The sequence below is a fragment of the Octopus sinensis genome, linkage group LG2 (assembly GCF_006345805.1).
Source record: "Octopus sinensis linkage group LG2, ASM634580v1, whole genome shotgun sequence".
Classification (NCBI taxonomy): domain Eukaryota; kingdom Metazoa; phylum Mollusca; class Cephalopoda; order Octopoda; family Octopodidae; genus Octopus; species Octopus sinensis.
This window is the reverse complement of record NC_042998.1, coordinates 183121520-183136384: the sequence shown is the minus strand read 5'-3', so window position 1 is coordinate 183136384 and position 14865 is coordinate 183121520. Positions and strand designations below refer to the sequence as shown.

Sequence of the window (14865 nt, the reverse complement as noted above, 5' to 3'; positions counted from 1 at the left end):
GAAGGAGATGAAAGAGCTTAGGAGTGGTATGGAAGGGTCATTGTAATTGTGGCAGAGAAAACAGCACATCTGTGGGTTAGAGATTAGAGTGTGTTGGTGAGTGACTTCAAGCAAACCAATCAGGTGGTATTGTTTTGTATATTGCCCTGGATGTCAATGCATAGTAGCAGTATCATTCCAGATTGTGAGTCTCATGAACTTTATATGGGATTAGTAATTTTTGGGAGTTAAAATATTGTCAGGCTCCAAAGAGGAAAACAAGTGTTTAGGATACTGTCTTTACTACACTGAGGATGTGAGAGGCTTGGGATTTGTCGAAGCCTTATATTTTCCAATTGTATATTCTTCATATTTAGTGGAAATACAATAATTTTTCATGGTATGTGTAATGATTGTATTTTTGTGCTGTTAAAGCATTAATATTTAAATTGCAATTGTAATGTATATTTTAGATTGGGATCTAATTTCACTGCCTTGAAATATATATATGGATATGATTCTCTATAAAACATAACACTTGCTGTATTGATACTGTAGTTGTGCTTTTACAATACATGGAAGGAGAATGTTAAATTGTAAACTGTAGTTGATATATTTTTGTTCTTAAACTTTTGGTTTGGAAAGAGATTGGATAGTAACCTTCTAAGAACAGGTAACATTACTTTAGCAATGACTCATCAAAGACAACTAAAATTCACCATTATTTCAGACAATCAAAGCTTTCTTTAGATTTTACCTCCATGGTAAACTTATCAAATACTAGCACTTTTCCTATGTCTTTCTGTTTAACATTTTTTTTATTGAAACTGTTGATTAAATAAATAAGGGCAGTGAAAGTCAATAAAAATTTTAATTAGGAAGAATCTATGTAAAATAGGAATTTTCAGGAAGTAGTTCTATAACAAAATCTATTTTCGATAGGAACTTTTCAACTGAAAATTATTTTTCCATCCATTAGTTGTTTTACTTAAAGTTTTTATACATTTATAGAACAAAATTACAAATGAAAACAACATACCTAATTCTGTGATGAGTGGAACATTTGATCCACATAGTGACCCTCTCCGAGGAGCATGTTGTTGATTACCAACTGGGGAAAAACCAGGAGGAAGAAAACCTGGAAAGAGAAAAAAGACTTCAGCTATGTAAGTAGCATCATTGGATCAATGTCATGATCCAATTAAATAAAAATGGATATGAAACTAAGATAATGTGTGTGTGTGTGTGTGTGTGTGTGTGGTGTGTGTGTGTGTGTGTATGTGTGTGTATAAGGGTTGGTATTCTCAAATCTGGTGTAAATCAAAGGCAGACATGGTTGTTTAGTTAAAAAATTTCCTAAGTAACCACATGGTTCTTGATTTGATGCCATTGCATGGTACTGGATAAGTGTCTTCTATCATAGTTTGGGATTGGGCATTACCTTGCGAGTGGAATTTGGAAGATAAGAATTGTACAGAAGCCCATTGAGCAAAATGACTTTGTGCCATAAATGAGGGTTAGAAAAAAGTACACACACAGACACACTATCTTAGTTTTATATCCATTGTTCATACTAGTATGGGTGGGATGTGCTGTCACTGTCCAAGTCAATTTTTATTTGGCATTAGTGCTCTCATAGACAGATTGGAGCACCAAGTCTCATTAATTTTATTGTTGGTATGATTTCTATGACTGGATACCCTTCCAAGACCAATCACTTAATAGTGTGTGTTGAATACATTTTATCTTGGCATCAGCACCAGAAAGATTGTCATGTCCTCAATAAGACTAAAATAATACAAAGTATAAACAGCAGAAATATATCTCTGAAAATAGCAGTAAAAAAAAGCAAGAAACAAAAGCAAACAAGGAACAGAAAAAAAAAAACTTCAAAAATTTAACTACCTGTTGGGGCTGAAGCTTGTATAAGGCCAATACTATCATCAAATGTCATAGCTTTGATATTCAGTGAGCAGAGGATGGCCTCCTTATCTACGAGATGCTGATCGTCTAAGTTTTTATCTTTGGCTGATAGAACCACACACATATCACACAGATTAATATTTACTGCACGTAAGTTAGCTCTGTTTAGAGGAGAGCCCTGTGGAAAGAGAAGCACAAAATCACAAATGACAATAGATAGAAGAAAACCAAATAAGACATGAGAATAAATGCAATTTATATTATTATTATTTCATATATAACATTCGTTTTCTGATATACACACAAATCTATTCTGTTACATAAGAATTGATTACAACTCTTGCTTGAAGTAAGGGAAATATTACAAACAAATCATCAGAGAAAATTAGGCATTGGAGAGCTCTTTAAGTTCACTGATCACATAATAAAGGCAATAACTATAATACTACTAATAATTTTAAAATTTGTTACAAGGGCAACAGCTGTAGTAATTTCTCTCACATTCTGAGTTGAAATTCTGCTGAGCTCAAGTTTGCCTTTCAATCTTCAAGGGTTTGACAAAATAAATATCAATTACTTGGGTCAATTTAATAGAATATTATTTCTAAAATTAGTAGTGTTTTACCTGTGTTAAAAACCATTATTACTAACAACAATGTCATATTAATATATTAAAGTAAGTACTGACTGTCTGAAATCTTCAGATGGACAGTACTTAACCATTTTTATTTTCCCTGTAGTTAGTAGCTACTCTTAGTATACACACATTAACATATGACTATTAACTAAATACTTACTGGTAATATTGATATTTTTGGAAAGTTCTGAAGCATTTTCCATTCTCTACAGAGATATTCAAGATCTCCAACAACAACCACATGTTTGAGTTCATGGTAGTGAAAATTACTTGCTCGTAAAGGCATGACTAAATTCCTCAAACCAATGAGTGGAGATGATGCTTCGGCAAATAAGCACACAACAACATGGTTACACAGTACAGTTAGTGCTGCTTGATTTCGATCCTGAAAAGAGAGAATTATAATCATCTTTATTCTTATGATATTAATTTTATTAGAAACATACTGGATTTCTAAAACTTCTTTGATGAAATTATTAATATGATGTGGTTGTGTGGTAAGATGTGGTTGTGTGGTAAGAAGTTTGCTTCCCAACTACATGGTTCCAGGTTCAGTCCCACTCTGTGGCACCTTGGGCAAATGTTTTCTACTATAGTCACAAACTGACCAAAGCCTTGTGAGTGGATTAGGTAGATGGAAACTGAAAGAAATTTGTTATATGTGTGTGTGTGTGTGTGTGTGTGTGTGTGTATTTGTCCCTCATCACAACTTGACAACTGCTGTTGGTGTGTTTATAAGCCTGTAACTTATTTTTTAAGTTTCTCTGTATTGAATGAATGAGATCATAGAAGTGCTGGCTTGCTTCAGTCTGATAGCATGAAGTAGTAAAGAAACTGACCATCACATGCTTGAGTATAAATGCAGACTGTATATATACTGTGTAATTGAGAAATGTACTATTTTGTGTACTTTGTTGTTTAGCCCATGTCAGCCATAGCAAGGCAAAACTATAATCATATACATTCCACCCATAGCCACTTCCTCTTTTTTCTTTAGGCCATGAACAGCTAAAATAACATTATCCAGCATGTTCCTACTCTTCAAGGTGACAAAATGTAATTTGAGAAAGATTTGGTTGCTACTTCCAACAGTTCAAATATTCACATTGAATTTCTTAGTTCATATTCCTTATAGTTTTCGGGGAGATTAAAGGTTTATGAGAGATTATAATAATAATATTTCTACAATAGTTTTGTTACTTCAATAGTTTGATTAGATGTGGTGTTTGTGATTGTTCTGTGTTTGTGCATTGTTTGGTGCTGAATTTTCACTTTTTGTGCAAATGGTACATTAAAAAAAAAATGTTTGTAATAGTTCATATATAAATAATACAGAAAGCGACAATAATCCAAGGAATCTCTATAGTTTACCATAAGAACATCTTCAATACACCGTTCTGGACACCAGTGGAACATTCCTGTCGAATCAAATTTTCGAGGTTCCTCTCCAGGCACAACATTCATATCAGGGGGTAAATTGGCAGAGTTTCCTTTGTCTAAAGCTGGTAAAGTTCCTTTAGATGGACTGGTGGGCCTGATGACAAAACCAAACAGAAAGAAGAAAATGTATAATTCAGATATAAATAAAAAATATAAAAACATAAAAAATAAGAAATTCTGTTTAGCAATTGATGTAGACTATATTTATTAAATAACAGAGATATAAAGAAATTAAAGATACCTGCTGATGTATGCGATATTTAATAGTGATGACAATTCATATTCAAACAGACCAGAATATCATAATTTCTGCCAGAATTTAAGTATTAAGTTCTCTCTCTGGCATTTTATATGAGTGTGTGTGTTTGAGAGAGAAAGGTGGGGAGACAAAGTAAGATAGATCTATTTTATATGAAATCACTTGTTTAACTCTTTTAAGATTTTATTTTACAGTTTTAGTTTTAGAGATCTGTCATGTTTTAGTTATACATATATTCATCCTTCTCCTTGTCATCCTCATTAGGAATTGCTTTTGCAAACCATATGTTCTCTTTTAAATTGTTTCTTTTATGAAGGAAGTTCTGTGTATTAATAAATTTAGAATATGAAGGCTGATGCACAGAGAGCTACAACACTCAATAAATTAATGCCAGGATCTAGTGTCATGAAATTCAGATAAATGCAAACATTTCTTTGTTTCAATCTTGCTCTACTTTCATATCATTATGTGATGCTGTTTTTCGCCATCTGCTCTTCTATAAAATTATACTTAATAACTTCCCTTTGATATTTTGCACTCAGTGAGAGCCTAGCATGACCTAAACTCAACAGAGTATCTTAATATGAATATACAAGCTTCCCTACATAAGTGCTAAATGTCCAGAAAATAAATCAATTATAACAAGATTAACCTATCTTCAAGGACCTCTTTATTTTTTCTTACTATCTTACCTGATAAGATTACTTCCCTAAGCCATATTATGTTATCTACAAGTATAGTGAATCAATGAGATTGTTACAGAACATCTGTTACTGCAAACATGTCTTCCATAGTTATCAGGGATATTGGATGGAGTTTCCATTATAATGAATCAAATAACTTTGCATTAGGTCACTATACAGGTCTAATAATGAAAAGAAAAAATAAAGCTAGGATAATACTTTTAATTGAAAGGATTTATAAAATATTTACTTGAAAAAATGCTAGAATTTATTTGAGTAAAAATACTACAAAAGTTACCTTTTTTAAAATAGTGAAGAGCCATGTAGAACACTTGGCATTACTATTTTGAATTTTATGGTAATTAATTAGAACACATTTATACTATGTTCAAGGTTGAATGATATAATTTTATGTATTAGTTAAGGATATACAAAATTTTGGAGTGAAGCATAAAATTAAGTTGAATTTAGAAAGGGATTTTGGATAAAGCTTTCAATTACCAACTTGGTAAAATTTCAACTCTTTAACAGATGCACAAAACTAGTAATCATTTTTCAACTCAACTATATGCACTGTTAATCAAATCATTTGGGTAAGCATATATGGAAACAAAATCTTAAATAAAAATATCAAATCATTCTAAGAAGTTCTTCATTCTCAGAGCTGAAAACAAAAACATTGGAAAGGTAATCTTCATCTGAAAGAAATAGATCATGTTACACAAAATTAAATGAATTCAACAGAAATGTGTATTATTTATTCCTCACCTATATTACAAAAGTAAAAATACTATATTTTATAATAGTTTTGAATTTTACAAGAATTTCAAGATAAACAGGAAAATCATGCAGATTTTAACACTTCCAAATACAATTGAAAATGTTTGTTTGAGAAAGTGTTTAGAGTATAAATAAAGTGACGATGGTATTTTGTTTTAATACTTTAGCACTCATGTTTACTATTTCATTGAACAGTTTATATTGGCTACTTTAGAAATACTAAGAAAAAATATGATGGAAAATGATTGATATCAATTCAAAAGACCTTTAAAGAATTTTTTTATTATTAAGAGATGATTTATGAAAATAACCACTTTTAGAACAATATCAAATATCTTATTTGTGCCAGTAATATTTGTTGTATCATTCTATCCATGAAGTTTCAAATAAGAGTAGTGTTAAAAGAATGTGTTAATTTATTTTATGTAACATGTGGGGACATACAAGTAGAGAACTCCTTCAAATGCAGTCACTGCATTCATGACTGTTACTCCTGTGTGGGCCTCTATAGCCACAGCAGCTGACTCAATTTCTCCGGGTGCAGATCCATGGTCTCTTGAGACCGACGGATGCCTACTATTGGGTACACACAAATAAAATCTTCTGATGTGCCATACTTTAATTACTTTTGAACTCTATAAAATAATTGATCTGAAAATTTTCTAGATACATATTAATATTACTATCATTATTTAACCTTCAATTCTGCTGATTGACTTTGACTCTCATCTTTCCAGGATCAATAAAATAAGTACCAGTTGAACACTGGAGGTAATGCGATCAACTTACTCCCTCCCTTAAAAATTCTGGCCTTGTGCCAAAATTTGAGACCATTACTTAACCTATGGCAAGTTCAGCAACTATAACACTGTTCAGCAACTATAAACCTTCTTTTTGACCTATCAGATCTAGTTTTTAAGTTATTGAACATCCCTATAGTCACTATGTCTGTGTGTACGTCCAGTATGCAGTGTTCATTACCTTATTCTAATTTTAAGTTTTTGTTTTTCCCATACATTTTAGATGCTGTGGTAAACTAAGCGACAGAAATTGAGCAAGATGTCCTCTTCAAGAAAGAGTTGCGTTAATTCTCCAAATGTGTTTTGTTATGTTTGTGGAGAATACACATTACCTGGAAATTGAAGAAACGTCACTGATTTTGTTGACAGAGCAAATATAGCATATTTTGGGGTGAAGCTGGGAGACCAAGATAAATATTGGGCACTGCATAGCATTAGTAAACAATGTACAGAACATTTGCAACAATGGACTAAATGGACAAGGAAAAGTATGAGGTTTGCTATACTAGTGGTAAGGCAGGAGCCCTATAATCATGTGGATGACTGTTATTTTTGTAACCTAAATTTGAATGGTATTAACCAGAAAAAATTGACAAATACTTGTCTATACTAATCTTGCCTAATCAGATGGAAACTCAATACCAAGGAGATTGGGACACTGTGATGATGGCAGACTATTGTTGATGTTTAAAACAAGATACTTCTGTTGCTCAACATTCATGGTGCACAAAGAAGCGTAAATTTATTCTTTGAATTCTCTGCCAATGTGCACTTTCAAGTTTGAATTTTTATTTGTACTTTGTTTTGGTTTGTGTTATGCTCTCATTATTGATTCATATTACATGCTTCTTGTATGAATAAAATACTTACTCTATCAAGTCTAGTTAGAAAACTAGACCTGATAGAGAAAAACGAAGATATTTTTGAATTTAGCAGGCAAAATCACTTAAGGTTTTGTTGAAATATTCCAGGTGCCAGACAAAAAAATTTTTTGTTGTCCAGTGTAATCTTACTCTACTCTTTTCAATCTTTTACAATATACTCTTCTTGTCAAATGTTTTATATAGTAATATCTTCATATCTAAGGAACCATTATCAGGAATAACCTAAATAGGAGTTTATTACCTTTAATTGTTTGTTGCTCAACAGAACAGAAAATTCCTATTTTTTTTCCAAGCTAGCGCCATAAAACAGATAGCAAATCTATGATGATGACAATGATTATTATCAATATTATTTATATTTTCGGGTTTGTATATAAAGTGTAGAAGTAAACAAGTAGAATAAGAAACAGTTTCTTCAGGTCTTCCAAATTCAAGCAGAAAGAACTTCTTTAGAATAGCAATACTTCCAAGCAATGCATATTTTTATATTGCATTTAGAGTGACTACTTAGAAACTGTATTTTATTGTATTGTTTCTTGTGGTTTCATTATATTATTCTATTTTTTTTTGTATGCCTTGAAGCAAAAGATAAAAATTATTTTATTTATTTTTCCTTTTTGATTTCTTGAAGTGTTAAAACTTTAATGTTTTTGCATAATTGAATAACTTCCTCACCTTCAAATTAACAGAATGATTTCTGTCAGTTATTTCAGAGTTGTTAACTAATACTTTTTGCTATAAAGAAATTTATTTTATTTTCACTTGTTATATTACAAGGAATGCAAAGGAATTTTAAAATCAAACCAAATTTTTTCAATTCATGTTGTTTTGTCATCAACTTCCTCTCTGCACTCTCCACTCACTCTCACACATAACATTGGTGCTTAAATGAAATACAGAATATTACATCTAAAAAATGCCAAATCCACAACTGATAGCTTAAATTGAATATAATGTTTATTATTCAGCTAATGATTCAATTTTCAGGTAGAACTGATATATTTACCGAACTAATACCCTTAAGAAGAACATGAATTTCATAAACTCTAATTTTCCTGGCCTTATTTTAATACTGGTTTCAAATTTTGGCACATTCAGGGGACAGGATAAGCCAATTATATGGACCATAGTGCTCAACTGGTACTTATTTTATTGACCCTGATAGGATGAACAGCAAAGTCAACCTTGGCAGAATTTGAACTCAGAATGTAAAGATGGATGAAATGTCAATAAGCATTTTGATTGGCATACTAATGATTCTGCCATCTCACTATCTTTGAACTTATTTTAATATTGGTTACAAATTTTGACACAAGGCCAGCAATTTCAATTACATTGATCCCAGTACTCGGCTGGTACTTATTTTACCAACCCTGAAGGGTCGAAAGACAGAGTTGATCCTAGTGGCATTTGAACTCAGAATGTAAAGACAGACAAAATGCTACTAAGCATTTTGCCCAGGGTGTTAACAATTCTGCCAGCTCGCTACCTTTTACCTTATTTCAATATTAATATCACATAAGATGGTGAGTTGGCAGAATTGTTATTATGCCATACAGAATGCTTAATGGGATTTCTTCAGACATTACATTCTGAGTTCAAATGCTGCCAGGGTTGACTTTGCTTTTCATCCTTTCAGGGTTGATAAAAAAATAAGTACCAGTTGAGCATTGTGGCTGTTGAAATCAGCTTAATGTCCCACATAAATTGCTGGCCTTGAGCCCAAATTTGAAACCAATATTGATATCACATCTATATAAAAGAAACATTAAAACGGTATTTATAGGATTTCCCAAATGTAATATTTTAAGATCAGATTTCTATCTGAATAGACAAGAACAGTGGCACAAACATTTAAAGATGTGTCAAGTAAGTTTAAATTTGTGTAAAATTGTTGGCTCATAAATTTCAATTTATTCTTCAATCAGATTATCTTCATTTTTGCTGGTCTATAAAACAACCCTCTGGGACTTATAGTGAAATAATGCTACTTAGACAAAGTTTCTCTGTATCTTACTCTATTTTAATACTTTAACACTTCTCTGTTATTTTTCCTTCACTGCCCATATAATAATATGCACAGATTTCAGTGTATCCTCTTCTATTTATTATAATAATTATAATATTATAGAACACCACTCAAGTATTTCTGATTTGTTTGTGTGATTATTTTGACTATCTCAAATGAGAAATCTTTTCCCAATTCTTCTTTGCACAGAATAGAATCACAGTTTATTCTCAGATAACAGAACTGCATCAGATACAAACTTTGTGGTACACTAATATCAGCAAATTATTAAAATCCATCAGTTTAGTGGGTAGCTTAAAAAAAGCTATAAGAATTGACCTCCCCCTTATTAATTAACGAATGAAGGGAAAAACAATGTATTTTTTAGTTTATTTTATCATTATCTTCTAGGAGGAGCTCCATAAATATATTAGCCATTATGTAAGTTTTACACTATGAATTACTTGCCAAGATTAAATGATATTAGGTAGCAAAATGAGTTGAGTTACATATCTATCAATAATTGGGGACAATATTCCTGATTACAAAACATAAGCTATTCCTCCATTTCAAATTTGGCACCAAGTATAGCATGAAATTAAAGTTCTTGGGGAACACGCTTTACTCATTTGGATCAATCGTCATCATTGTCAGTATTGTTATCTTCTTTGTCATATTCTTTTATTTTTAACTTGTCTGTCAATGTTAAAAAAAATGATATTTATAGAATGCCTAATATTTTAACTCCTGAGATGTTGCACTATATTACATCTAATTTCCATGATGGTATTGGTTGGACGAGTCATCATGATCTGAGTTAGTTCTTATTTGGAGATACTACCCTTGTAGATGATTAGGGAATCACATCTTGCTCAAATGTTATATTTTAGCATGGTTTCTATAGTGGGATACCCTTCCTAACATCAACTACTTTACAAGGCGCATTTCATCATGACATAATTTTGTATAATATTTAAGTATTTTCACTATGCTGATATGATTATTTTTATTACCCCAAATAAAAAATCTTTTTTCAGCCCTTCTTTCCAAAAATAGAATCACTCTGTAACTATTCTGTGCACAATTTAGCTTTAAAAAAATAAACTATATCAAATTCAAATTGCCTACTAAGTGTACTGACTTCACTCAATTATTAAAATCCCTAAGTTTCAAAGAACTGTTTACCCTATTGCAGATTCATTATTTATTTGTCCTTTTTTTATGCTATTTATTATTGGTGTTGAATAAGCCTAATCCACTGAAAAGTAATGAACCAATCCTAAACAAGAAAATATCTGCTTTCAAAGAATATCTGTAGAAAACATGAACCTTCTTTTTTTATTATTGACATTTTAGAACTTGTTTCTTCATGTTAGTTTAAATGTCATTAGATATCAGAACTATATTATAGAACAGAAAGTATTAAATATCAAATCCACAGAATCTGAGATTAAGCTACATTTTGTTTTTCAAAATGTAATATTAATTATAATCTTACTTACAAATTTTATTTGATCTTAAATGTATTGTCAACACAGACAGCAAAGATATTTCAAAGCATAAACTGCAGCATTTACAAAACTTTACTGCAAAACAAAGAATCAATACATGCTTAATCTTTATCATTTAAAAGAATACTTGACCATTTTTCAGACTGTTATTGAGTGACTTTGGTTATCTTTAACTGATCTAATTTCTACATAGTAGCAAAGAAGAATTTTTCAACTGGAATTTATAGATTTTATTCTAAGCCTCTTTCATGTCTATGATTAAGCAATCTTTCTGTTCCCAATTTATATTAAAATGTTAATCTATACTTTTTCTTTACATTAGTCAAAGAAAGTTCAGTTGATACTAGAAACTGCACAACCAATCAATATTATTCTATTAAATGCCAATAGTATCATTCTTAATACTTTGATGATTATTTCGATTATATTTTACCCCATATTTGCATGTGATTGAGTAAATAAGCTTAGAAGCAAAAATTGTAACCAGAAAATACTTTTTACATTGAGTATTTTAGTTTTTTATTCTGAAAATAAAATTGAGTTAAAATAATGCATAAATCAGCACCAAAACAAAATAGCATGGAATATTTGCTGAAAATTTAGAAAGTTAATTATTTGTAAGATCTTGTAGCTTTGTTTTATAAGTACCTTCAATTTAATATAAAGCATATATACAACTTTTAATATAAAAAGCAAGTAACAAGTTCTTAAATAAATAGATATGTAAAATATAGACTCCCCCTCTAGGAAATGTGCAAAAAAAAGTGATTAACATAACACTGATAGAAATTGTCAAAAGTGAAAAAAATAACACGTAACTACATTGAGAAATAATTATTAAAAAAATTGATATTGAGAAACAGTTTTTCTCCTTTGTTGCTAAAGTTTTGCTGAAGATAAACCACTGCTTATCATGTAGGGATTCCAGGCTTAGTGACAAAATAAATGAAAAAATTTATTAAAAAATATAAATGTCAAAAAAGAAATGACAAACAGAAAGGAAAACCAAGGTTAATTAATAGAAGTATGTAAAGTGTATAAAAAAAGGAAAAGAAAGAAAGGAAGGAAGAAAGGAGACACAACATTACAAAGGTAAAATTTGAAGAGAGAAAAAGGACACAAAGAAACATTCTCACAATATTTCTTTCCACAGGTCCAAATATTACTTGCTAAACATTTCTTCAGTCACCACTGGTTTATAATAATAGTAAAATGTCAGAATTAGCTTTTGGCTTTCTCTTGTAGCAGTTGGTCAGTTCCCATGTATATATATTGTGGGAGGTATACCTTTTTTTAAATAAAATGTTTCGCATCCTCTTTTCAGAGATAACACCGTTGTTTCTCAGAGTAACCAACCAACCAACCAACAGGTACTGCATGAATACCTGCTACCACTCGTAAAAAGAAGGAAGAGGTAAAAAACTAAAAAATACACTTGTATAAAGTGAATCCAACAGTGACATACATGCCACAATCAGATTATTGTAGCAAATATTTTAGGAAGCCTATGTTTAAACCTTAACAGCTGCAAGTCATACATTAGTTACAGCAATTTGGCTTTACTAGGCATATGAGCCATAGAACCAGAAGCATGGAATTTTGGGGTGAAATAAAAATGGAACATAAATCTCAAGTCTAGAGAAAAATGGATTAACAAAACCATAGCAATGTAGTTGAGAATAAATTAAATACAAGAACAACAAAAAATCTTATCTTTTATCTTAAATCATTTAATAATTTTAATAGTTCAACCAACAAAAATATTTCTAGTCACAGGTAAAAAATGAAGAAGAAATGTGTTAGTTTATTTCCTTTCATCTATGACCAGAGACTTTCAGCTGAGGAGTAATGATTTAAAGATTTAAGACAAAATATTAAAGTTTTTGCATCTTTTCATATTTAATTTCTTCTCAACTGCATTGCTATGGCTTTCCAAGTCATAGTTTTTCTATTCCAAAATTCTTCAAACAAACAGTAACACTTTTCTATTTTCTACAATAAAGCTAGAATTATTCTTTTTCTCTTTTACTTGTTTTAGCCATTAAACTGTGGCCATGCTGGGGCACTGCCTTGAATTTTAGTTGAATGAATCAACCCTAGTACTTACTTTTTTTAAAGCCTGGTACTTATTCTATTGATTTCTTTTGCTGAACTGCTAAGTTATGGGTATGTAAACACACCAATGTCAGTTGTCAAGTGGTAGTGGGCAGACAAACAAAGACACACACACACACAAACATATACATATGGCAGGCTTCTTTCAGTGTCAGCTGACCAAATCCACTCACAGGGCTTTGGTAGGCCTGAGGCTATAGTAGAAGGCACTTGCCCAAAGTGCCATGCAAAGGGACTGAACCTGGAACTATGCAGTTGGGAAGCAAACTTCTTACCACACAGCTATTCCTGTGTCTTATGTGAAGTGAATAAAATTAATAAAAATAATTTTTTATCTTCTAATTTCAACAATTTCAACTGTAGTTGCTTTTTAAATACTGAATCACCAGAATTATTGTTGATTTTTCATTGTATAAGAAAAGGAAAGGCAACAAGGTTACATTCATTGTAAGTTTTTAAGATTGACCTTTTTATATAAATTATTAGGACCAGGGTTAAAATTCGTTCTGAAATTCAAAGTTAACTATTTCATCAACCTTAGGGGATAATCTGACCAGTGCTATACTCTAGTTTCTGTAGCATTAAGCATTTGAAAGATAAATCTCATCCTGGACAGAGTACCAGCCTTTTATGGATAACTCAAGAGAAAATTTCCAACACACTAAGTAATACTTATAGAATTCCTAATTTTGTATAATTTAACACCTGAAATATTATTTGTTGATATTTGCTCTTCTAGTCTAGCATGTGTATTGATGTGTAGCCCCAGATCAACCTTGATTAAGCAAACTATGATCAAAGGCATTCCAGCTATGTATTTGTTTGATCTTTTGTGTACATACACATAAGACTATTTTGTCTGTGTCCTTTGTAAAGCTCATAGTATGAGATTTGAGTGAATTTAGTTGTTTCTAACAGATCAAGTGACCATGTAGAACTTCCTTGGCTGGCTCATGCATTAAAAATGTATTTTTGGAAGAGATGCAAGTTTATATGTATGGCCTTTAATGATTTCTGACATAGGCACAAAGGCTCAAATTAATTAGATTGACACCAGTATTCAAATGGCACTTATTTTGTTGATCCACAGAAGTTTGAAAGATCAAAGTGAAAATTCTTTGTTACATCCATCTCGTCTATCCATCTTTTCCACTCACTATTCCTGGGAGGGTCATATGGGTTGAGTCTCCAGATACTTCCTTCAGACACTTTCTACCAGAAGCAACTATCATTACACTTTCTAGTTGGATTCCCAAGCATGACCAACTGGAACAATGGATATTATCCAACTATGTCATTCTATCCCTAGGTATCCTGCCAGTTGGCTCAGCTTGACCAATCTGTCTGGTACCTAGTCTGAACAGCTAATTATACTGAAGGATTTAGAACGAAATATCTTGCCTAGAGACACACCAAAGTATCTGCAGTAGTTGTGAGCCAATGATATATGATTTAATAGTTCACTGAACTATTTTGACTCCAGATAATATTTTGTAAAAAAAAAAGTAAAAAATGAAAAATTATATCACCGTCAACTTAAATTTTAAAATTTACTTTCAAAAGCATCTCTTGCAGAAAATGATAATGATTGGGGAAATTAGAACAATTGGGTGAAGTGAATTGGAACTAAATCTGTGTCAAGTACAAAAGTACAAGGTTTGTTTGTAAATTGATTGTCTGAAAAAAATATGCAGCTGAGAAAATCTCTAACTTCTTTAAGTTAAGGTTAGTGGATAGAAATTTTGTTTTTCCTCTCAGGATTCATATATTAGAATTTGTGCTAACAGCTTTCAAGTATTATAAAATGTTGGTGTTCATTTGTAAAAATATGAAACAATTCTAAGTG

At 31.2% G+C, this 14865-nt stretch overlaps 1 protein-coding gene across 16 annotated transcripts in view; it reads right to left on the bottom strand.

Annotated features, from left to right (window-relative positions):
* Positions 1-14865, bottom strand: part of LOC115228444 (calcium-activated potassium channel slowpoke) — a 334128-nt gene that overhangs the window by 45427 nt on the left and 273836 nt on the right. For all 16 annotated transcript variants that reach the window (XR_004997920.1, XM_029799032.2, XM_036500503.1 and 13 more), the window contains 4 exons: positions 3911-4073; positions 2700-2924; positions 1885-2080; positions 1019-1117 (listed from right to left, as the gene is read on the bottom strand). Coding sequence is in view for 15 of the 16 variants with exons in the window: in XM_029799032.2 (XP_029654892.1) it covers positions 1019-1117; positions 1885-2080; positions 2700-2924; positions 3911-4073 (683 nt within the window). In the remaining variant the exon portion in view is untranslated. The remainder of the gene's footprint in view (positions 1-1018; positions 1118-1884; positions 2081-2699; positions 2925-3910; positions 4074-14865) is intronic.